The sequence below is a fragment of the Pristis pectinata genome, chromosome 29, assembly GCF_009764475.1.
Source record: "Pristis pectinata isolate sPriPec2 chromosome 29, sPriPec2.1.pri, whole genome shotgun sequence".
NCBI lineage: Eukaryota > Metazoa > Chordata > Chondrichthyes > Rhinopristiformes > Pristidae > Pristis > Pristis pectinata.
Genome location: NC_067433.1, coordinates 328528 through 353103, shown reverse-complemented (window position 1 = coordinate 353103; position 24576 = coordinate 328528). Strand labels below are relative to the sequence as shown.

Below are 24576 nucleotides of genomic sequence, written 5' to 3'. Positions count from 1 at the left end.
AATTTCTTTCCAACCTTCCCACAATGTCCTAGGATACACTTGGTCAGGGCCCCAAGATTCATCCACCCTTATATGCTTTAAGACCACCACCAATTCCTCTTTTGTAATATGAATATGTTTAACAACGTCACTATTCTCTTCCCTGAATTCCCTAGCTTCCATACCCTTCTGCAGGTAAATACAGATGAGAAATTGTCATTTAAGACCTCAGCCACCTCCTGCAACTCCACACATATATGACCACATTAATCTTTAAGTGGCCCTGTTCTCTCCCTAGTTACCCTTTTGCTCTTGGTCTCCATGGAGCCTATGACTCATGACTTTCTGGATGAACCTACCCTGGGGAACGTTATCAAACACCTTACCAAAATCTATATATGCCACATCCACCGCTCTACCTTCATCAATTTGGTTCGTCACCTCCTCGAAAACCTCAGTTAGGCTTGTGAGGCATGACCTGCCCCTCACAAAGCCATGCTGCCTATCTCTAATAAGACTATGCTTCTTCTAATGCTCGTCAATCCTGACCCTGAGAATCCTCTCCAATAGCTTGCCCACCACTGACATAAGACTCATTGGTCTATAATTCCCAGGATTATCCCTATTACCTTTCTTGAAAAACAGAACAACATTTTCCATCCTCCAATCTTCTGGTACCACTCCTGTGACCAGGGAGGATGCAAATATCATCGTTACTGCCCCATCAATCTCTTCCCTCGCTTCCCATAGTAACCTGGGGTATATCCCGTCCGGCCCCAGGGACTGATCTACCCTAATGTTTTGCAGAAGCTCCAACACTACCTCTTTCTTAACCTCAACATGCTCCAGCACATTAACCTGTTCTACATGGACCTCACATTTGTCAAAGTCCCTCTTCCTCATGAATACTGAAGCAAAGTATTCATATGGACCTCCCCAACCTCATCCGCCTCCAGGTATGTTTCCCCCTTTACCCCTGAGCAGTCCTACCCTCACCTTAGTCGTCCTCTTGTTCTTCACGTATGTGTAGAATGCCTTGGGATTTTCCTTAATCCTACTCACCAAGGCCTTCTCTTGTCCCCTTCTAGCTCTCCTGAGTCCCTTCTTAAACTCCTTCCTGGCTACCTAATAACTCTCAAGAGCCCTGTCTGATCTTTGCTTCCTAAACCTTAACTATGCTTTCTTTTTCTTCTTGACTAAATGTTCTCTTGCCAACCACGGTTCCTTAACCCTATCCTCCTTTCCCTATCTCAGTGGGACAAACCTATTAGAAAACCCATGAGTGTGTTCCCTAAACAGCCCCCATGTTTCTGCTGTGCATTTCCCTGAAAACATCTGTTCCCAATTTATGATCCCAAGTTTCTGCCTAATACCGTTGTAATTAGCCCTCCCCCAATTAAAAACTTTCCCATATCATCTGCTCCTATCCTTGTCCGTGACTATGCTAAAAGTCAAGGATTTGTGACTATCTCTGAAATGCTCGCCCACTGAGAGGTCTCTCACCTTACCCGGTTCATTGCCTAGTACTAGGTCCAGTATGGCCTCTCCTCTAGTCGGCCTGTCCACATACTGCGTCAGGAATCCTTCCTGGACACAACGAACAAATTCTGCCCACGTAGACCTTTTGCACTGAGGAAGTACCAATCAATATTAGGGAAGTTGAAGTCTCCCATGACAACAATCCTGTTATTTTTGCACCTTTCCAAAATCTGCCTACTTATCTACTCCTCGGTGTCCTAGTTGTTATTGGGGGCCTATAGAGTACTCTCAATAGAATAATCGCTCTGTTCTTGCATCTGACTTCCACCTACACTGATTTAGTAGACAATCCCCCCATGACGCCCTCCCTTTCCGCAGCTGTCATACTATCCCTAATTAGCAATGCCACTCCCCCTCCCCCCTATCCCCAACACTTCCCTCCCTATCCCTTTTGAAACATCTAAAGCCCAGAACATCAAGCAGCCAATCCTGACCTCGCAACAGCCAAGTCTCTGTAATGGCCACAACATTGCAATTCTACGTACTGATCCATTCTCTAACTTCAACACCCTTGTTCTTAACACCTCTCGCATTAAAATGAGCACATTTCAACCCATCCAACTGACTGCATTTATGCCCTATCCACTGCCTATCCTTCCTCACAGTGTCTCTGTACATTGCATCTATCTTGATACCAACTGCTCCATCATCTGACCTAACACTCTGGTTCCCATCCCCCTGCCAACCTAGTTTAAACCCTCCCCAACAGCTCTAGAAAAGCTGCCCTCAAAGACATTGGTCACTTTCAAGTTCAGGCATAACCTGTCCCTTCTTCCCCGGAAGAGATCCCAGTGATCCACAAATCTGAAACCCTGCCCCTGCACCAACTCTTCAGCCACGCATTCGTCTGCAATATCTTCTTATTCTTACCCTCACTGGCGCGTGGCAAAGGCAGCAATCCAGAGATTACCATCCTTGAGGTCCTGGTTTTTATCTCCCTTCCTAACTCCCTATATTCCCTCTTCAGGACCTCATCCCTTTTCCTAACTATATTGTTGGTACCAAGGTGTACCACGACCTCTGGCTGCTCACACTCCCCAAGAATGCTGTGGATTCAATCTGAGACGTCTCTGACCCTGGCACCTGGGAGGCAATATACCATCCGGGAGTCTCGTTCTCATCTACAGAATGTTCTACTGTCCTCTCTTATCAGATTCCATCTTGTTCAGCCCTTTGTCACTTCCACTTATCTCCTCCCAGCTTCTTACATCATTCGTACTCTCCTCCCTCCCTCCTTCATCTATCTATCACCTGCCAGCTCTTGCTCCACCCCTTCCCCCCACTTTTTATACTGGCTACCTCTCCTCTTTCTTTCCAGTCCAGGTGAAGAGTTTTAATCCAAAGTGTTGACTGACAATTTCTCTCCATAAGTGCTGCCGGACCTACTGAGTTCCATCAGCACTTTGTGTGTTGCTCCAGATTTCCCTGTCTGCAGCTTATTGTGTCTCATTTTTACTCAACTGTTGTTTTGCTGAAAGGATATCCAATACTTTTGCTTTTAGTGGTTGGTATCATGGACCATGTTACACACTGTTAGGTCACACATTGCCCATGAATTTGCGAACGCTTCTTATATGATGCTCTGTGCTTGTGATGCTGCTGCAAGAAAGTTTTTCATTGCACTGTGCACACACGGACTTGTGCATCTGACAATAAACTTTGATCTTAGTGGAATTAGTGGCTCCTTTTGTCCTCTTCACAGCTGTAGCCGACCATTATTTCCAACATTATTATATCAAGCGATTACTTTGGACGGGTTGAACCTGGAGTTCATTTCAAGTAGGAGCCAAGTTCAGGACACAGGCAGTCTCCAATTTACACTGCGCAACATAAATTCTCCGCGGTGCTCCCCGCTTTAATAGAGTCCGTGGGTTTGATTGGTTGAGACAGAAAATTCCCGCCCCCTTTCCTCTATCGGCTCCCAGCATGCCGTGATTCAAACATGGCGGCCGCTAGGAGCGTCAACTGTCGGAATTTGAAGGGAAGTGAGTGAGGTGGAGGGAAGGAGTGAGGGAGGGAGTGAGGGAGGGAGGGAGGGAGTGAGGCAGTGAGGGAGGGAGGGAAGGAGTGAGGCAGTGAGGGAGGGAAGGAGTGAGGGAGTGAGGGAGGGAGGGAAGGAGTGAGGGAGGGAAGGAGGGAGGGAGGGAGGGAGGGAAGGAGGGAGGGAAGGAGGGAGGGAGGGAAGGAGGGAGGGAAGGAGGGAAGGAGGGAGGGAAGGAGGGAGGGAGGGAAGGAGGGAGGGAGGGAGGGAAGGAGGGAGGGAGGGAGGGAAGGAGGGAGGGAGGGAGGGAGGGAGGGAAGGAGGGAGGGAGGGAGGGAGGGAGGGAAGGAGGGAGGGAAGGAGGGAGGGAGGGAAGGAGGGAGGGAAGGAGGGAGGGAGGGAAGGAGGGAGGGAAGGAGGGAAGGAGGGAGGGAGGGAAGGAGGGAGGGAGGGAGGGAGGGAGGGAGGGAGGGAGGGAAGGAGGGAGGGAAGGAGGGAGGGACGGACAGGGAGGGAGGTGGTGAGGGGAGGGACAGGGAGGGAGGGAAGGAGTGAGGTAGGGACGGACAGACAGGGAGGGAGGGAGTGAGGGAGGGAGGTGGTGAGGGGAGGGACGGAGGGAGCGAGGGAGGGAGGAGGGGAGGGACAGGGAGGGAGCGAGGGAGGGAGGTGGTGAGGGGAGGGACAGGGAGGGAGGGAGCGAGGGAGGTGGTGAGGGGAGGGACAGGGAGTGAGGGAGGTGGTGAGGGGAGGGGGAGGGAGGGAGCGAGGGAGGGAGGTGGTGAGGGGAGGGGGAGGGAGGGAGGTGGTGAGGGGGAGGGAGGGAGAGAGGGAGGGAGGTGGTGAGGGGAGGGACGGGGAGGGAGCGAGGGAGGGAGGTGGTGAGGGGAGGGACGGAGGGAGCGAGGGAGGGAGGTGGTGAGGGGAGGGACGGAGGGAGGGAGGTGGTGAGGGGAGGGAGTGAGCGAGGGAGGTGGGGAGGGGAGGGAAGGAGCGAGCGAGGGAGGTGGGGAGAGAGCGAGGGAGGGAGGGGAGAGAGTGAGGGGGAGAGTGGGGGGAGTCAGTGGGGTTGAGGGAGGGAGAGTGGGGGGAAGTGAGGTGGTAAGGGAGGGAGGGAGGAGGCGAGGAGGGAGGGAGGTGGGAAAGAGAGGGGGGAGGAGGAGGAGGGAGGTGGGAAAGAGAGGGGGGAGGAGGAGGAGGGAGGTGGGAAAGAGAGGGGGGAGGAGGAGGAGGGAGGTGGTGCCAGACACCGGCAGCAGAGGATTTACCTGTGGGCCAGTAGAGCAGCAATGGGCAGCCTGGGCAGTCGGCTGTCGTTGGGCCGAGCTGCCACCGCCGACTGTGAGTGTCAAAGGAGGAAGCGCGCACGGCCTGACGACTGTGACTGTTCGGAGAGTGAGGCCGATGGACCAAGCTCCCCACGCAGGTCAGTGATCCGCCAATCATTAGTGCCTTGGGCCGGCCACGGCTGGCTCTCCTATCACGTCATAGAATCACAGAGCACTACAGCACAGAAGCAGGCCCTTTGACCCATCTAGTCCGTGCTGCCTGATCTTCTACCTAGTCCCATCTACCTGGACCATAGCCCTCCATAGCTCTCTCATCCATGCACCTATCCAAACTTCTCTTAAATGTTACAATTGAACCCACATCCTCCACTTCCACTGACAGCTAGTTCCACACTTGCACCACCAAACCTATGTCTAGTTCTAGTCTCACCCCACCATGGGGGGGAGGTGGGGAGCCTGCATGCAATTACCCTATCTATAACCCTCATAATTTTGTATACTTCTAAGATCTCCCCTCATTCTGCTGCTCCAGGGAACAAAGTCCAAACCTATTCAACCTTTGCCTATAACACAAGTCCCGTCAACATCCGTGTAAATGTTCTCTGCGCTCTTTCAAGTTTATTGATATCTTTCCAAGGTAGGTGACCAGAACTGCACACAATACTCTAAATTCCACCTCACCAATGTCTTGTACAACTTCAACATAACATCTCAACTCCTATATTCATTGCCCTGATTTATGAAGGCCAAAGTGCCAAAAGCTCTCTTTACAACCCTATCTACCTGTGATGCCAATTTCAAGGACCTATGGATCTGTATTCCCAGGTCCCTCTGTTCTAGGGCCCCACCATTCACTGTGTAAGTTCTACTCTGGTTTGTTCTTCCAAAGTGCAACATCTCACACTTATCTCCAATAAATTCCGTCAGCCATTTTTCAGCCCATTTCCCTAGCTGGTCAAGATCACACTGCAAGCTTTGATAGCCTTCGTCACTGTCCACTATGCCCCCAATCTTGGTGTAATCCACAAATTTGTTGATCCGGTTTGCCTCATTGAACATTGCAGCACATTACAGGCCCTTTGGCCCATAATGTTGTGCTGACATTTTATCTTGCTCTAAGATCTATCTAACCCTTCCCTCCCACATAGCCCTCCATTTCTCTATCATTCATGTGTCTATCTAAAAGTCCCTTAAATATCCCTAATGTATCTAGCCCCATAACCTCTGCCGGTGGTGCGTTCCACACACCCACCACTCTCTGTGTAAAAAAAAACTTACCCCTGACATCCCCTTATATCTTCCTCCAGTCACCTTAAAATTGTGCCCCCTCGTGTTAGACATTGTCACCCTGGGAAAAAGTCTCTGACCGTCTACTTGATCTATACCTCTTATCGTCTTGTACAGCTTTATCAAGTCTCCTCTCATCCTCCTTGTCCCCAAAGAGAAAAGCCCTAACTCACTCAACCTATCCTCATAAGACATGCTCTCCAATCCTGGCAGCATCCTGGTAAATCTCCTCTGCACCCTTTCTAAAGTTTCCACATCCTTCCTATAATGAGGCGACCAGAACTGAACACAATACTCTCCAAATGTGGTCTAACCAGAGTTCTGTAGAGCTGCAACATTACCTCACAGCTCTTGAACTCAATACCCCGACTAATGAAGGCCAACACACCATACACCTTCTTAACGACCCTATTGATCTGCATGGCAACCTTGAGGGATATATGGATGTGGACCTCAAGATCCCCCTGTTCCTCCACACTGCTAAGAGTCCTGCCATTAACCTTCTATTCTGCCTTCAAATTTGATCTCCCAAAGTGTATCTTGTCACACACTTATCCGGGTTGAACTCCATCTGCCACTTCTCAGCCCAGCTCTGCATTCTATAAATATCCTGTTGTAATCTACAGCAACCTTATCCACTATCCACTATCCACAACACCACCAACCTTTGTATCATTAGCAAACTTACTAACCCACTCCTCCACATCCTCATCCAAGGCATTTATAAAAATCACTAAGAGCAGGGGTCCCAGAACAGATTCATGTGGAACACCACTGATCACTGACCTCCAGGCAGAATAACCCCAATCTACAACCACTCTGTCTTCTATGGGCTAGCCAAATCTGAATCCACACAGCCAAGTTTCCCTGAATCCCATGTCTCCAGACTTTCTGAATCAGCCTTCTATGAGGAACCTTAGCAAATGCCTTACTAAAATCCATGTACACCACATCCACTGCTTTACCATCATCAATGTGCTTTGGCACATCCTCAATTCAATCAGGCTCGTGAGGCACGACCTGTCCCTCACAAGGCCATGCTGACTGTCCCTAATCAGCTTATGCTTCTCCAAATGCCCATAAATCCTGTCTCTAAGAATCTTCTCCGGTAATTTTCCCACCACTGAAGTAAGACTCACTGGTCTGCAATTCCTAGGGTTATCCTTACTCCCTTTCTTAAACAAAGGAACAACATTTGCCACCCTCCAATCATCTGGCACTACTCTTGTGGCCAGTGAGGATGCAAAGATCATCGCCAAAGGCGCAGCAATCTCTTCTCTAGCTTCCCATAATAACCTTGGACATATCCCGTCCGGCCCCGGTGACTTATCTATCCTAATGTTTTTCAAAAGTTCCGGCACATCCTCTTTCCTCATGTCGACATGCCCTAGCATATCAGCCTGTCGTACGCCTTCCTCACAATCGTCAAGGTCTCTCTCACTGGTGAATACTGAAGCAAAGTATTCATTAAGGACCTCCCCTACCTCTTCAAACTCCAGGCACACGTTTCCTCTTTTATCCCTGATCAGTCCTACCCTCACTCTAGTATCCTCTTATTCTTCACATAGGTGTAGAATGCCTTGGGGTTTTACTTGATCCTACTCGCCAATGCTTTCTCATGCCCCCTTCTAGCTCTCCTAAGTCCATTCTTAAGCTCCCTCCTGGCTACCTTGTAACTCTCCAGGACCCTATCTGATCCTTGCTTTCTAAGTCTCAGGTAAGCTTCTTTCTTCCTCTTGACAAGATATTCTACATCCCTTGTCAACCACAGTTCCTTCATTCTACCATTCTTACCCTGCCTCAGTGGGACAAACCTATCCAGAACCCCATGCAAGTACTCCCTAAACAACCTCCACTTTTCTGTTGTGCACTTCCCCAAGAACATCTGTTCCCAAATTACCGCTCCCATGTTCCTGCCTAATAGCATCATAATTCCCCCTCCCCCAGTTAAATACTTTCCCATATCGTCTGCTCCTATCCCTCTCCAAGGCTATGGTAAACGTCAAGGAGTTATGGACACTCTATCTCCCAAATGCTCTCCCATTGAGAGATCTGAAACCTGATCAGGTTCATTGCCTAGTACCAGGTCCAATGTGGTCTCTCCTCTAGTCAGCCTGTCCACATATTGTGTCAGGAATCCTTCCTGGACACACCTAACAAACTCTGCCCCATCTATCCCCTTTACGCGAAGGAGGTGCCAATCAATGTAAGGGAAGTTGAAATCACCCATGACAACAACCCTGTTATTTTTGCACCTCTCTAAAATCTGCCTCCCGATCCGCTCCTCAGCGTCTCTGCTGCTATTGGGGGTGTCTGCAGAATACTCCCAGTATAGTGATCACTCCCTAAATTATTAATATAGATTATAAACATTAACTGACCCAACACCGATCACCGACCACCACTAGTCACAGGCCTCCAGTCAGAGAGAGAACCATTCACTACCACTCTCTCACTTTTCTCACTGAGCCAATGTTGAATCCAGTTGGCTGCTTCATCCTGAATGCCAAGCGACTTAACCTTCTGGACCAGCCTCCCGTGTGGGATATTGTCAAAGGCCTTGCTAAGGTCCATGTAGACAATGTCCACCGCCTTCCCTTATTGACCTTCTCGGTAACCTCTTCAGAAAAGCTCTATAAGATGATTAGACATGACCCACCACGAACAAAGCCATGTTGACCATCCCTAATCAGGCCCTGTCTATCCAAATACTTGTATATCCTGTCCCTCAGAATACCTTCCAATAATTTAACCATGACTGATGCCAGGCTCACTGGCCTATAATTTCCCGGCTTATTCTTAGAGCCTTTTTTGAACAACGGAACAACATTAGCTGCCCTCCAGTACTCTGGCACGTCCCCTGTGGCTAAGGACATTCTCAATATCTCTGCCAGAGCCTCGGCAATTTCTGCACTAGCGTCCCTTAAGGTCCGATGGGACACCCTGTCTGGGCTTGGGGATTCATCCACCTTCGTTTGCCTCAAGACAGTCAGCACCTCCTCTTCCCTAATCTGGATTGGCCCATGTTCTTGCTACTCTTTTGCCTCAGTTCCATAGTCTCTGCATCTGGCTACAGAGTAAATATGGATGCAAAAAATTCATTTATGATCTCCCCCATCTCTCTTGGCTCCATGCATTGATGACCATGCTGATCTTCAAGAGGACCAATTTTGTCCCTTGCTACCCTTTTTCTCTTAATATAGCTATAGAAACCCTTGGGATTCTCTCTCACCCTGTCTGCCAGAGCAACCTCGTGTCCCCTTTTTGCCCTCCTGATTTCTTAAGTGTTCTCTTGCATTTCTTACACTCCTCAAGTGCCTCATTTGATCCTAACTGCCTATACCTGATATGTGCCGCCTTTTACTTTACCAGGGCCTCAATCTCCCTCGATAACCAAGGTTCCCTAAATCTGTTGGCCTTGCCTTTTATTCTAACAAGAACATACAAATTCTGTACTCTCAATATTACACTTCTGAAGGCCTTCCACTTACCAAGCATCTCTTTGCTGGAAAACAGCCTATCCCAATCCATGCCTGCCAGATCCCTTCTGATGCCATCAAAATTGGCCTTACTCCAAATTAGAATATCAACCTGAGGACCTGTCCTATCCTTCTCCATAATTATCTTGAAACTAATGGAATTATGATCACTAGATCCAAAGTGTTCCCCTGCATTAACTTCTGTCACCTGCCCTGTCTCGTTCCCTAAGAGGAGATCCAGTATCGTGCTCTCTCTAGTTGGGACCACTACATATTGATTGAGGAAACTTTCCTGAAGACATGTGACAGACTCTATCCCATCCAGTCCTTTTACAGTATGGGAATCCCAGTCAATATGTGGAAAGTTAAAATCAGCTACTGTCACAACATATTTTTTGCTACTGTCTACTATCTCGCTACAAATTTGTTCCTCTAAATCCTGCTGATTATTGGGAGGTCTATAATATAGTCCCATTAACATGGTCATCCCTTTCTTGTTCCTCAGTTCCACCCATATTGCCTTAGTTAGATGAGCCCTCTAATATGTCCTCTCTGAGCATTGCTGTCACATTTTCTCTGATGAGTAATGCCACCCCGCTCCCTTTAATACTTCTCTCTTTATCACGTCTAAAACATCAGAACCCTGGAACATTGAGCTGCCAGTCCTGCCCCTCCTGCAACCAAGTTTCACTAATGGCTACAACATTGTAATTCCACATGTTGATGCATGCTCCAGTTCATCTGCCTTACCTACAATACTCCTTACATTGAAATAGCACATCTCAGAACATTAGACCCACCATGCTCATCAACCCGTCGATTTCTGTATTTGCATGTAGGCTTAACATCTCTACTTACCCCACAGCCACTCCACTTGCTGCCGTCACTCTGGTTCCCAGCCCCCTGCAAGTCTAGTTTAAACGTGTTGTCCACTGAGTCATGTGCCTGGCGGACAGTGGATTGGGGAAGGGTTGATGCCCTACAACATGGGTTTAGGGAGCTGGGTAACTGTTTCAAGAGCAAGACTTCAGGTTGTAATCTCCAGATTGCTTCCAGTGCCATAGGCTAATGAATATAGGAGTAGAACCTGGCTGAAGGGGTGGTGCAGGAGTATGAACTTCAGTGTCCTGGATCGCTAGGACTATTTCTCCAGAAGGTGGACCCTGTACAAGTGGGATTTGTTGCACCTTAACCAGAGTGGGTCCAACATCCTTTCTGGGAGGGAAATGGACAGTCAATGTTTTGCATTGAGACCCTCAGCATACTATCCATTTCTCTCTGTAGATGTCGCCTGACTTGCTAAATTCCTCCGGCAATTTGTGTATTTCTCCACATTCCAAAATCTGTAGTCTCTTGTGTCTCCATCTTTCTGGGAGATTTGCTGATACTGTGAAGGAAGGTTGAAACTGAATTGGCAGTGGGGGGTGGGGGAGGTGGTTGGGTGGGGGGGGTGGGGGAGGTCAGATTGTTAGATGGAGAGGCGCAATCACCTAGAGGACAAATAGTGAGTCCAGTAGCAGAGCAAGTGAGTAAGTGAACATCAAGGGAATTCAAAGATATATTGCATCTACTGTAATGTACGGTGTATAACTAGTAAAGTAGATTAACTCAAAACTTTAACATAGAGGTCTATGCTATTGTTGCCATCACTGAGACATGATTGAATGATGGGCAGCACTGGTAACTCAATATCCCAGTGTACAGAATTTTCAGGCAAGATGCAAGGGGAAATAAAAGGGATGAGGTATTGTACTGTTACTAAAAGAATGCATTATTTCAGTATTAAGGGAGGATATCCTAAAAGGCTCCTTAAAATAGGCCATATGGGTAGAGATTAGAAACAAAAAGGGTATTGTCACTTTGCTAGGATTATATTGCATACCTCCCAACAGTCAACGGGAGATAGGTATGTAGAGAAACAGACATGTAGGCAGATATCAGAGACTCAGAGAAATGCAATTAAAATAAGGTTATTGTACCTGGGAATTTCAGTTTTCCAAATATTAACTGGGATTGCCTTAGCGTAAAAGACCCTGGGGCTGGTGTGGGGGGCTTACATTTTTAAGGTACGTCCTAGAGAGCTTTTTGACACAGTATGTAGATAGACCAATGAGGGAGGGAGCATTACTGGACCTTATCTTGGGGAATTTAGCTGGTCATGAAGGGAGTATCAGTGGGGGATCATTTTGGAGATAGTGACCATAACTGTATGTTTTAAGTGGTTTTGCAAGAGGATAAGGATGGACTGTAATAAAGGTCGTAAATTGGGAAAATTCATTAATATGAGGACCTGGCAAAGGTAGATTGGGAGCATCTACCTGCAGGTAAGTATATCTGCACAGTGGGAAGCATTCAAGGGAGAAGTGGCAAGAGTTCAAAGCCAAAATGTTCTTGTCAGGGTAAAAGCCAGGAGTAATAAGTATAGAAAATCTTGGAGGAAAATTGTGGTTTGATTAAACAGAAAATGGAAGCTTATGTCAGGTGTAGGGAACTAATGACAGGGGAGGCATGTCATGAGTATAGAGAGTGTAGGAAGGCACTTAAAAAGGAAATCTGAAAAGGGTCATGAAAAATCACTGGCAGACAGGATTAAGGGAAATCTAAAGGTGTGCCATAAGTATATTAAAGGCAAAAAAATAATCGGGGAGAAATTAGAGCCCATTAGGGGCAACAGGGATGATTTGTGTATGGAGCCAGAAGGTATGGATGAGGTTCTAAGTGAATATGATGGGAGGCATTGATCGGGTGGATAGTCAGAGGCTTTTCCCCAGGGCTGAAATCGTGGCCACAAGAGGACATAGGTTTAAGGTGCTGGGGAGTAGGTATAGAGGAGATGTCAGGGTTAAGTTTTTTACTCAGAGTGGTGAGTGTGTGGAATGGGCTGCCGGCAACGGTAGTGGAGGCGGATACGATAGGGTCTTTTAAGACACTGTTGGATCGGTACATGGAGATGAGAAAAATAGAGGGCTATGGGTAAGCCTAGTAATTTCTAGGGTAGGGACATGTTCGGCACAGCTTTGTGGGCCGAAGGGCCTGAATTGTGCTGTAGGTTTTTCTATGTTTCTATGTTTTTCAACAGTGTTCACAAAAGAAACAGGCTTTGTAGTTGGAGAATTCAGTGAAGGGGAGGGTGAAATTTTAGTGCAAGGATGTAAATAGAGGAGGTACTCAATGCCTTGCACCTGTTATGGGAGGTGATGGAAGAGATTGCTGGGGTTCTGGCTGAGAGTTTTAAATCTTCACTGGACATAAGTGAGGTACCAGATGACTGGAGGCTGGCAGTCAAGTCCCCCCTTTTCATAAAGTCATAGAAATAGTTAGACAGCACAGAAACAGGCCCTTTGGCTCAACTCATCCATGCTGACCAAAATGTCTACCTGAGCTAGTCCCATTTGCCTGTATTTGGAACATATCCCTCTAAATCTTTCCTATCCATCTACCTGTCCAAATGTACTTCAAACATAGTAATTGTACTGCATCTACCACTTCCTCTGGCAGCTCTTTTCACATACCCACACCCTGTGTGTGGAAAAAGTTTTCCCCTTGGGTCCTCTTTAAATCTGGCCTGGGAAAAAGACTGTGACCATTCACCTTATCTATGCCCCTCATGATTTTATAAACCTCTATAAAGTCATCCCTCAGCCTTCTATCCTCCAGGCTCTCTTTGTAACTCAAACCCTCCAGTCCCAGTAACATCCTTGTGAATCTTTTCTGTGCCCTTTCCAGCTTAATGACATCCTTCTTATAGTTAGGCAATCAGAATTGCACACGATGACCAGAACTGCACAGATTTCAAGAAAGGCAGCAGGGGTAAAACATGATCACACTAGATCTGTGAGCCTAATGTCAGTGGTAGGGAAGATACAGGAAAAATATTCTGAGATAGAGGATTAAAGATTACTTGCAAAGGCAGGGAACTAACTAGAGACAGCCAACGTGACTTTGTCAAGGGCAGGTCCTGTGTAACCAATTGCATTGAATTCTTTGAGGTGACAAAATGTATTGATGAGGCAGTAGATGTGATTTAGGTGAATTTTAATAAAGTCCTTGACAAGGTCCCACGTGGGAGACGAGTTCAAAAGGTTAGAGCCCATGAGATCTAGGGCGAGTTGGCAAACTGGATCCAAAATTGGTCTGGCAATAGGAGAGGGGATGGTAGAGGGTTGTTTCTGTGATTAGATGCCTGTGACTAGTGGTGTCCTACAGGGATCGGTGCTGGCACCCTTGCTGTTGGTAATATATGTGAATGACTGGGATGTGGATGGGGGAGGTGGGACCAGTATGATCGCAGATGACCCGAAGATCGGCAGAGCTGTTGTTAGTGTGGAAGGTACCAGGCAATCCTGGGGAAGCTGTTTTGCTAATTTATCAGTGTGTGTTCCTGCCAGAAGGCATCTCTCTGTCCTCTACCCTGCATGTATAGTGACGTGCCCATGTACTGAAACTTGAAAACATTTTCTTGCATGTGTATTGTAACACTGCCCATTGAAATTATACTGTGCAGTTGCACAACTGTACAACCACCCTCTGAAATTTGTAGGGGCTGTTGAAAAGAAGCGAAATGTTAGGTGAAACGGTATTTGTCAGCAGGCTCGAACCTACACCCATAGGTCTCCACTTCCTTTCATTTAGGCCTGATATGTTCCTAAAGCCCTCCTCATGCTTGGAAACGAGTGCTGATTGGTTCAGGTGTCTTTTAGTGCTGTCCAAAAGCTTTCTAAATTTTTGCATTACTTCCCTTTAATGGGACATTCTTCTTTATTTGGATCATTCCTTTTAAACTTGATGTGCTTGTAATTTTAACACCTGTGATATGAAACAATGAAACTTGCACCTGGAATTCAGAAATGTGCAAATAAAGTTACATTGCAAAGTAAGTTCTTTTGGGCTTTCAGGCTGGCTTTTAGGCAATTCAAAAGTTGAAGGTAGAAAAGTGTACTCCCATCCATGAGTTAAAATCCCACCATGGCAAGTTGGACATTGAATACACCTGGACAAAGACTAGAAACTCTGCGAGATTGTTTATATGTTTTTTTAAAGAAGCCTCTTAATCACTAGTACTCTGAATGGAACAGAGGCCTCAACCCCAACATGATCTGGCCAAAGTATGGCTCTAGTCCTGGTTATTGATACTTTTATGGCAATAAGGATGAATAATATCAAAGAGTATGGAGGAATAAAAGGACCTTTGTGCACGTCCAAAGCTTCCTGAAGGTGACAGCACAGGTAGGTAGGATGATGAAGGTAGTCTTCATTAGTTCGGGCATAGAGTTTCAGAGCAGGGGAGTCTTGGTACAACTTTGCAATACATTGGCTATGTCACAACTGGAATATTGTCTACAGTTCTGATTGCCACACTATAGGAAGGATGTGATTGCACTGGAAAGTGTGCAGAAGAGATTCATGAAGATGTTGCCTGGGATGTAAGGTTTCAGTTATGAGAGATAGGATGGGTTTGTTTTCTTTAGAGCAGAGGCAGCTGAGGGGGGACTTGAAAGAGGAGTAGCAAGTTATGAAAGGAGTAGGTAGGTGCATAGTAAGAAACTATTCCTTTTGGCAGAGTTGTCTAAGACCGAAGGGCAAAAGTTTGAGGATTTTTTTCACCCAGAGCATGGTTGCAGTCTGGAATGCACTGTCTGAGAAGATGGTGGAGGCAGGCACTCTCACAACATTTAAGAAACTTCTGGATGAGCACTTGAATTGCCAAGGCATAGAAATCTACCGATGAAATGACAGCAAATGGGATTAGTATAGTTAGGTACTTGATAGTGTGGACACAATGAGCTAAAAGGCTTATTTCTGTACTGTATGACTATCACCACAGGTATTGGTGTCACACCTGTCCCATGAAGCACTTTCCAATGGAAAAAGTATTAATGTCAGTAAACTGATTAACAAAAAAAACATTGGTTTCCCTGTGAGGCAGGTGAAGAATAACAATTTGCCATTCATTGTAACTCCCAACTGGTACCTTGGCAATCCCATCTCTTTCTACCCCTCCCACCCCCATTCCAATAAAAAAAATCATTAGAAAAGTGGAGAGAACTTAAGGACGAACAACTAAGATATTTCTAATGCCATCTTTTATGACTGCATTTTGTCTGAAAAGAGTGCATGTTCACTCTGTGGAACTAAGCCAAGCAGTGTGAAGATAGCTGCTTTTATCTCATTTACTTTACACACCAGAGAACAACAATAGTAAATAAACTTGAGGATTTATACATTTAAATCAAAGCAAACATCTGGTTGTGAATTTCATAGCAGCAATTTGGGCTTCAGGGAATTTCTGCATCCAAAAACTGAATTCTCATGGTTTCTGATTGGAAGTGGATAACAAGCAGGGCTGAACTGTTTGAATTACTTTTTTGATGCCAGTCATGTGAATTCGGCACGAGTCAGAGAGTTTACTGCTGGATTGATTCCCTCTACTTTGAGACTTGTTCCTCAATATTTAGACCTATCCCTAACCTGGCAAGATGGCACATTGAAAGCTGTGCCAAGTACTTATTTGTCTGCTGCAGCATTACAGCATGTTTAATTTTGTTGCTTTTATTTTAATGCCAAGTTCTGTTGACTTTACAGAAAGAAGCTGAAAAGCACTTCCAAGTATATTTATCAGACTCTTTTCCTTGCTGGAGAAAACAGTGATATCACTATCTGTGCTCTAGGACAAGAATGGCATCTACATAAAATATATCTCTGTCAGGTAGGAGATTATATCCTTCACGTATCCTGCTCGGGAACTTTGCAAAAGTACAACCACTATTTGTCATTTCTTTCATGAGACCTATTTTCGTATGCCCACACCTTTTCAATAATTTAAATTCAGTTCATCAATCTAATACTTGGGTAGATCCTGAGAGGCTGTTTCCTCGAACTATGAAATGTGGTCTTGAGTTAAGGGGTTACTCGCACGATTTAGATAAGAAAACTTAGAAACATAGAAAACCTACAGCACAATACAGGCCCTTCGGCCCACAAAGTTGTGCTGAACATGTCCCTACCTTAGAAATTACTAGGCTTACCCATAGCCCTCTATTTTTCCAAGCTCCATATACCTATCCAAAAGTATCTTAAAAGACCCTATCGCATCCACCTCCACCACTGTTGCCGGCAGCCCATTCCACACACTCACCACCCTCTGAGTAAAAAACTTACCCCTGACATCTTCTCTGTACCTACTTCCCAGCACCTTAAACCTGTGTCCTCTTGTGGCAACCGTTTCAGCCCTGGGAACAAGCCTCTGACTATCCACACGATCAATGCGTCTTGTCATCTTATACACCTCTGTCAGGTCATTTCTCATCCTCCATTGCTCCAAGGAGAAAAGGCCGAGTTCACTCAACCTGTTTTCATAAGGCATGCTCCCCAATCCAGGCAACATCCTTGCAAATCTCTTCTGCATCCTTTCCATGGGTTCCACATCCTTCCTGTAGTGAGGTGACCAGACCTGAGCACAGTACTTCAAGTGGGGTCTGACCAGGTCCTATATAGCTGCAACATTACCTCTCAATTCCACGATTGATGAAGGACAATACACCGTATGCCGTCTTAACCACAGAGTCAACCTGTGCCGCAGCTTTCAGCATCCTATGGACTCAGACACCAAGATCCCTCTGATCCTCCACACTGTCAAGAGTCTTACCATTAATACTATATTCTGCCATCATATTTGACCTACCAAAATGAACCACTTCATACTTATCTGGATTGAACTCCATCTGCCACTTCTCAGCCCAGTTTTGCATCCTGTGTCCCGCTGTAACCTCTGACAGCCCTCTACACTATCCACAACCCCTCCAACCTTTGTGTCATCAGCAGACTTACTAACCCATCCCTTCACTTCCTCATCCAGGTCATTTATAAAAATCACGAAGAGTAAGGGTCCCAGAACAGATCCCTGAGGTAGACCACTGGTCACGAACCTCCATGCAGAATGTACCCCGTCAACAACCACTCTTTGCCTTCTGTGGGCAATCCAGTTCTGGATCCATAAAGCATTGTTCCTTGGATCCCATGCCTCCTTACTTTCTCAATAAGCCTTGCATGGGGTACCTTATCAAATAACTTGCTGAAATCCATATACACTACAAAAGAATTCTGTACTCAGAGGCCTATTAATCTTTAGAATTTTCTCACTAGAGAACTGTGGATTCTCAGTCACTGATGTATTTAAGACACAGGTTGATAAATTTTGTGACCAAGCAATATGGGAATTGTGCTGAAAAGTGTTTAAATGGGATCTGGTTGAATGGCAAAGGAGTGTCAAGGAGACAGTAATCTTCCAGTGCATATATTTCTTTAATTTCTTAATTGCGTTGAAATGTACTAAATAATGGTTTGAAAACTTAAGTCTCTACTGATACAATGCCCTGACATGTGGGAAATTGTCAAGATTAGATGTCACTGAAGTGACAGAATATGACAAGGATATCCGCCTAGTCAGGTAATACCCTACAATTCAATTTCTAAGAAAAACTAAATATCTAAAATGATGATTAAAAATAGGGGCTTGCAGCATGGATCGTGAAGTTCGTGAATTTGTTCCAGGTTCCTGCACCATCAGAGGGCCCAGCCATGTGCAGTAGCTTCCAATAGTACCTAGATGGTACTTCCGTAATTTTTACTGATCCATCTGAATGGAGGACTAGGTTTTCACTGAATCCATCTTAAATGTGGTTTAATCAATCTGCTTATTAGGCTTCTCCTTGGGGGCCCTTCCACCTCTCTCTGCTCAACCTTGCAACTCTCACGAGACCATCGCCAGGGCGGATTTGCTGACCATCCTCCCCACCTACTTATCTGGCAACTGGAATTGACCTGTTACCCCCTAATCTACCAAAAAATCCAACCCAGCCATTTTTCTTCACTCATTAACTTCTGAACTTTGTCTTACAGGTGATCCTCTAACTATTCCCATCAGCAACCCTCTCTTCCACCCCTCCATTGACCTTTATCCTTCTAATTGCCCCCTCTTAGGGGTTTTCTCACTCTGCTCAGATTTCCAACATAGCTGCACATTGGCAAAGCCCTGACAGAAAAGGCCTCCTGTCTTGAAGCTCTGATAGTTTGGGTTCCCAATACTGCTGAAATTTCGAGTCGCATGATAGGTCAACTTTTGTTCCCATGAACAAAAGTTGGCCTATTGTGTAGTGACAAGCAGCTGCCATTTTCTAAGCAATGGTTTGTGTCAACTTCTATGTATGTACTTTATCTGTAATTGAATGACTGCTGTATTTGCAATATTTTGATGTCATTGTCAACCAAAAACAATATAGTCTAGGTGCTAGGAAAACTGAAATAAGAACTGATGCTGGAAGTACTCAGTAGGTAAGACTGTCTTAGGAGAAAGACATATGGTCAACAATTCTGTTCGATGAGTGACAGAAAGTTGTTTGACATGGAATGTTGTTGCAGTTCTGGTCCTACACTATAGGAGGTGATTGATCTAGAGAGAGTGCAGAGGGGATTCACCAGGATGTTGCTTGCGATGAAATATCTCAGTTATGAGTAGAGACTGATAGGCTGCGCTTGTCTTTCTTGCAGCAGAGGAGGTATAACAAAATTATGAGGGACTCAGAGTAAAAGCCCCTGTTCTAAACCTTCTCCGGTACCACTCACAACTCTTTATCCATTACATTGACGATTGTATTGGTGCCGCTTCCTGCACCCGTGGGGAACTCATCAATTTTATCACCTTCGCTGCTAACTGCGACCCCACTCACAAATTCACTTGGACCATTGCTGACACTTCTCTCCCTTATCTACAGTGGCGTGCAAAAGTTTGGGCACCCCTGGTCAAAATTTCTGTTACTGTGAATAGTTAAGTGAGTAGAAGATGATCTGATCTCCAAAAGTCATAAAGTTAAAGATGAAACATTCTTTTCAACATTTTAAGCAAGATTAGTGTATTATTTTTGTTTTTGTACAATTTAGAGTGAAAAGGAAAGGAGTACCGTGCAAAACTCTGGGCACCCCAAGAGATTTGAGCTCTCAGATAACTTTTACCAAGGTCTCACACCTTCGTTAGCTTGTTAGGGCTATGGCTTGTTCACAGCCGTCATTAGGAAAGGCCAGGTGATGCAAATTTCAAAGCTTTAAAAGTACCCTGACTCCTCAAACCTTGTCCCAACAATCAGCAGCCATGGGCTCCTCTAAGCAGCTGCCTAGCACTCTGAAAATTAAAATAAATGATGCCCACAAAGCAGGAGAAGGCTATAAGAAGATAGCAAAGCGTTTTCAGGTAGCCATTTCCTCAGTTCGTGAAGTAATTAAGAAATGGCAGTTAACAGGAATGGTGGAGGTCCAGTTGAGGTCTGGAAGACCAAGAAAACTTTCCAAGAGAACTGCTCGTAGGATTGCTAGAAAGGCAAATCAAACCCCCATTTGACTGCAAAAGACCTTCAGGAAGATTTAGCAGACTCTGGAGTGGTGGTGCACTGATCTACTGTGCAGCAACACCTGCACAAATATGACCTTCATGGAAGAGTCATCAGAAGAAAACCTTTCCTCTGTCTCACCACAATATTAAGCGTCAGAAGTTTACAAAGGAACATCTAAACAAGCCTGATGCATTTTGGAAACAAGTCCTGTGGACTGATGAAGTTAAAATAGAACTTTTTGGCCGCAATGAGCAAAGGTATGTTTGGAGAAAAAAGGGTGCAGAATTTCAGGAAAAGAACACTGCTCCAACTGTTAAGCACGGGGGTGGATCGATCATGCTTTGGGCTTGTGTTGCAGCCAGTGGCACATGGAACATATCACTGGGAGAGGGAAGAATGAATTCAATTAAATACCAGCAAATTCTGGAAGCAAACATCACACTGTTTAAAAAAAAGCTGAAGATGAAAAGTGGATGGCTTCTACAACAGGATAATGATCCTAAACACACCTCAAAATCCACAATGGACTATCTCGAGGCACAAGCTGAAGGTTTTGCCATGGCCCTCACAGTCTCCCGAGCTAAACATCATCGAAAATCTGTGGATAGACCTCATAAGAGCAGTGCATGCAAGACGACCTAAGAATCTCACAGAACTAGAAGCCTTTTGCAAGGAAGAATGGGCGAAAATCCCCCAAACAAGAACTCTTAGCTGGCTACAGAAAGCGTTTACAAGCTGTGATACTTGCCAAAGGGGGTGTTACTAAATACTGACCATGCAGGGTGCCCAGACTTTTGCTTCGGGCCCTTTTCCTTTTTTGTTATTTTGAAACTAAAAGATGGAAATAAAAAAGTAATCTTAAAATGTTAAAGAAATGTGTCATTTTAACTTTATGCCTTTTGGAAATCAGGTCATCTTTTACTCACTTAGCTATTCACAGTAACAGAAATTTTGACCAAGGGTGCCCAAACTTTTGCATGCCACTGTAGATCTTTCTGTCTCCATTTCAGGAGACAAACTATCCACTGACATTTGCTATAAACCCACTGACTCCCACAGCTACCTAGCATACACCTCTTCCCATCCTGTCTCTTTTAAGGATGCTACCTCTTTCTTCCCCCCTTCTGTCTCCACCGTATCTGATTTCGAGATGAGGCCTTCCATTCCAGAACATCTGAAATGTCCTCCTTTTTCAGAAAAACTGGCTTGTACTGTGGTTGATGGAGCTCTCTCCCTTATTCCCTCTGTGTCTTGGACTTCTGCTTTTACCTCACCTCCTCCAGATGGAATAGAGATAAAGTTCCCCAGTCCTCACTTTTCACCCTACTAGTCTTCGCATCCAGCACATCATCCTTCATTCCCACCAGCTGCAATGAGGTGTCGCTACTAGCCACATCTTCTCCCCACCCCTTTCTGCCTTCTGCAGGGACCACTCTCTCCATGACTCCATGGTCCTGCTCATCCCTCCCCATACACATCTCCCTGACCCCTGGCACTTTCCCTTGCAACTACAAGAGATGCAGCATTTGTTCTTGTACTTCCTCCCTCGCCGTCATCCAGGAACCTAAACTGTGGTCTCCTGTACATCAGTGAGACTTGGCGACAGATTCGCAGAGCAGCTGCGTTCTGTCCACAATGAGTTTCATCTCAAGCTCACAGTTGCATGCCACTTCAATTCCCCTTTCCATCCCCACACCAACCTGTCCATCCTCAGCCTTCACTGCCGCTGGTGGAGGACCAAAACAAACTAGATGAACAGCACCTCGTATTCATCCTGGGTAGTCTACAACATTGAATTTTCAGATTTCACCTCTGGTCTCTTGCTCCCTCCTTCCAATCCTCCTCTGGTCCCTCTGTTTTCCATACCGTGCCCCTACAGCCTCCCATCACACATTTTCCTCTCTATCCCCTCATCTTGTTCTGGTTCCATCTGCTTTTCATCTCTCCCCAAATGGTAGCCTTTGCTTATCACCTTTCAGTAGCTGTTGCCACCTTTACCCTCTCCTCCCCACCCACCACCACCTGGCTCCATATTTTTTTTCATCTGCTCCATCTGTCATAGACCTGTTTCTCTCTCCCAAATCCACCTTTCCCCCCCGCCCCATCCACCAATCACCTCCTGACCTGAAATGTCCCTCCACAGATGCTACTTGACCTGTTAAGTTTCTCCAAAAGATTGTCGGTCACTCCAGATTCCAGCATCTGCTCTTCTCCACTTGTTTTGATGTGTGCAGCTCCTCCAATACTGAAGAAGCTCCACACCTTACACATCCAGGACATAGGCAGAATGTGCAAAGCAATCCCAAAGCCTGCAGGTTCTCCTCCAGATCTCTCACATCCTTGCTTCACTGTAGCTAGGTGCAAATCCTGGATATTCCCAACCAACCATACTATAGGAGTATTTAACCAAAAGAATTGCTACTGTTTTTTAAAAAAAAAGTAGTTTACCACCAATTATCTAAGGCCAATTAAGGAGAGGTAACAAATGTTGATCTTGCAAGTGATCTCCATATCTCAAGAAAATTAAAAAAAAATCTGTTTCACCAGCATTTCCACATCAAAATACAGTAAAATTAATCAGTGGAAATTCTTGCGGAAATTCTACCGAAAAGAGTGTTTAGAAACTCAAAGTACATTTGAAATTAATTTCCAAACATCATAACTATATATTCAGGTGATTGGTGCTCACTGATCAGAAATATTATCTAGCCAACAAGTCTGACATGATGGTTATTAATATCACAAATATTATGTCACCAAGTTGGACACATCAGCTTTCAAAATTAATTCAACTCCCCTTCTAAGAGTTTATAGTGAATTTATGTTGGCTCAATACTAATTCTTCTGCATGTCATGTTGGCAATTATCCCCTAACCAGTAGAATCCTAGAGAACTTCAAGGCACATTAAATCCTAGGGTCCTTTTCTAGGTTAAGGCAGAGCTCTCTGGTGAGGAGAGGGAGATCAAGACTTTTGTAAATTAACATGGAGTTCAAATATGGGTAAAGGGGAATGCATCTAAATTTTACAAAGTTATCAGAATAGTTATACTATGTTGCTATTTTGAGACCACTTATTTCAAATTGCACAGCATTTCGCAGAATTAGACTTGTAATTACCAGGACTTCTAAAGAAAGCATTATAATAAAGGAGCAATTACATAGAAACCATTCATGAATAGGGGCCAATTACTAGAAAACTAATGTATAATTTTGCACAGTTTAATTCATGGGTAACATTGATGATTGTTTTTTAAGGAGTAAAAGGGGTGCCCTTGCAGAGTATTGTAAATGTTGAGTTAAATATGGCTTTCGAGATGTACAAAGTCAGTTACTTGCATCCTCAATGGTAAAGGAATCTCTCGTATATTACATCGGCTTTATCCCAGGCACCTTCCAACTAAATCTTCTCTGCAACCTGTCCATCACTGTTGATTACTGAGATTGGGTTAGCAAGTCTTTCCTTGCTAGATATGGGTAAGGATTTACATGATTTAGTCAGTTTGAACTTAACTAGTATTCATTGATTCCTTATAAGTAATGTTATAAATTTTACTAGATATCCCTAATTGTCCTAGGGTGCAATGTTTTAGGCCTTTCAGCTTATTTGGAACATTTAGTTTCACTAATCTCAAAGTCCCAGCCTCGTACGTTAACAAATGAACGGTATAAGTCAGAGACAAACTGATCAAAGGGGACACAAGAGACTGCAGATGCTGGAATCTGGAGAAACAAACAATCTGCTGGAGGAACTCAGTGGGTCAAGCAGCATCTGTGGGAGGAAACATCTTTCGGGTCAAAATGATCAAAACCTGTTTGTTTTATGTTTTTAAACTGTTTTTCTACCCAAAATATATGTTAATTCTGCACTGTAAGTTATAGGATGATACTATCATGTACCTGTTAACTTGGTAACTTGTCCTGTTGTCACCACTTGTGGCAAACCTGTGATCAGCAATAATTCATTAAGGAGGAGGTATTTGCAAACTTACAGCGCATTAAGGTGGATAAATCCCCAGGGCCTGACTGAGTGCACCCTTAAACTTTCTGGGAGGTTAGAGAAGAAATTGCAGAGGCCCTCATGGAGATACTTGCTTCATGATTAGCTACAGGTGAAGTTCCTGAAGACTGGAAGGTGGATAATGTTGTTTCATTGTTTAAGAAGGGTATCAAGGGCAAACCAGGGAGCTACAGGCCGGTCAACCTGACATCAGTGGTGGGGAAGTTACTGGAGGGAATTCTGAGGGACAGAATCTACCAGCATTTGGATAAACAAAGTCTGATTAGGAGGAATCAGCATGGTTTTCAGAGTGGGAAATCACGTTTGATGAATCTTTTAAGAGTTTCTTTGAAGAGGTAACCAAAAGGGTAGGTGAGGGTAGGGTAGTGGATGTTTTCTATTTGGACTTCGGCAAGGCCTTTGACAAGGTCCCGCATGGCAGGCTGGTCTGGAAGGTTAGGTCCTATAGAATCCAGAGAGGACTAGAAAGGTGGATTCAAAATTGTCTCAGAGGTAGAAAGCAGAGGGTGATGGTTGAAGGTTGTTTCTTTGACTGGAAGCTGGTGACTAGTGGTATGCAGTGGGTGTTAGTGTTGAGAATCTTGTTATTTGTTATTTATATAAATGATTTGGATGTGAATG

The 24576-nt window shown here is 45.1% G+C and overlaps 1 protein-coding gene across 1 annotated transcript in view; it reads left to right on the top strand.

Moving 5' to 3' along the window:
- The first annotated feature begins 4545 nt into the window (after nucleotides 1-4545).
- gmcl1 (germ cell-less, spermatogenesis associated) overlaps nucleotides 4546-24576 on the top strand; it is a 138174-nt gene continuing 118143 nt past the window's right edge. The window contains exons 1-2 of the mRNA XM_052040840.1: nucleotides 4546-4925; nucleotides 16137-16260. Of these exons, the coding sequence (XP_051896800.1) occupies nucleotides 4789-4925; nucleotides 16137-16260 (261 nt within the window). The 5' untranslated portion in view covers nucleotides 4546-4788. The remainder of the gene's footprint in view (nucleotides 4926-16136; nucleotides 16261-24576) is intronic.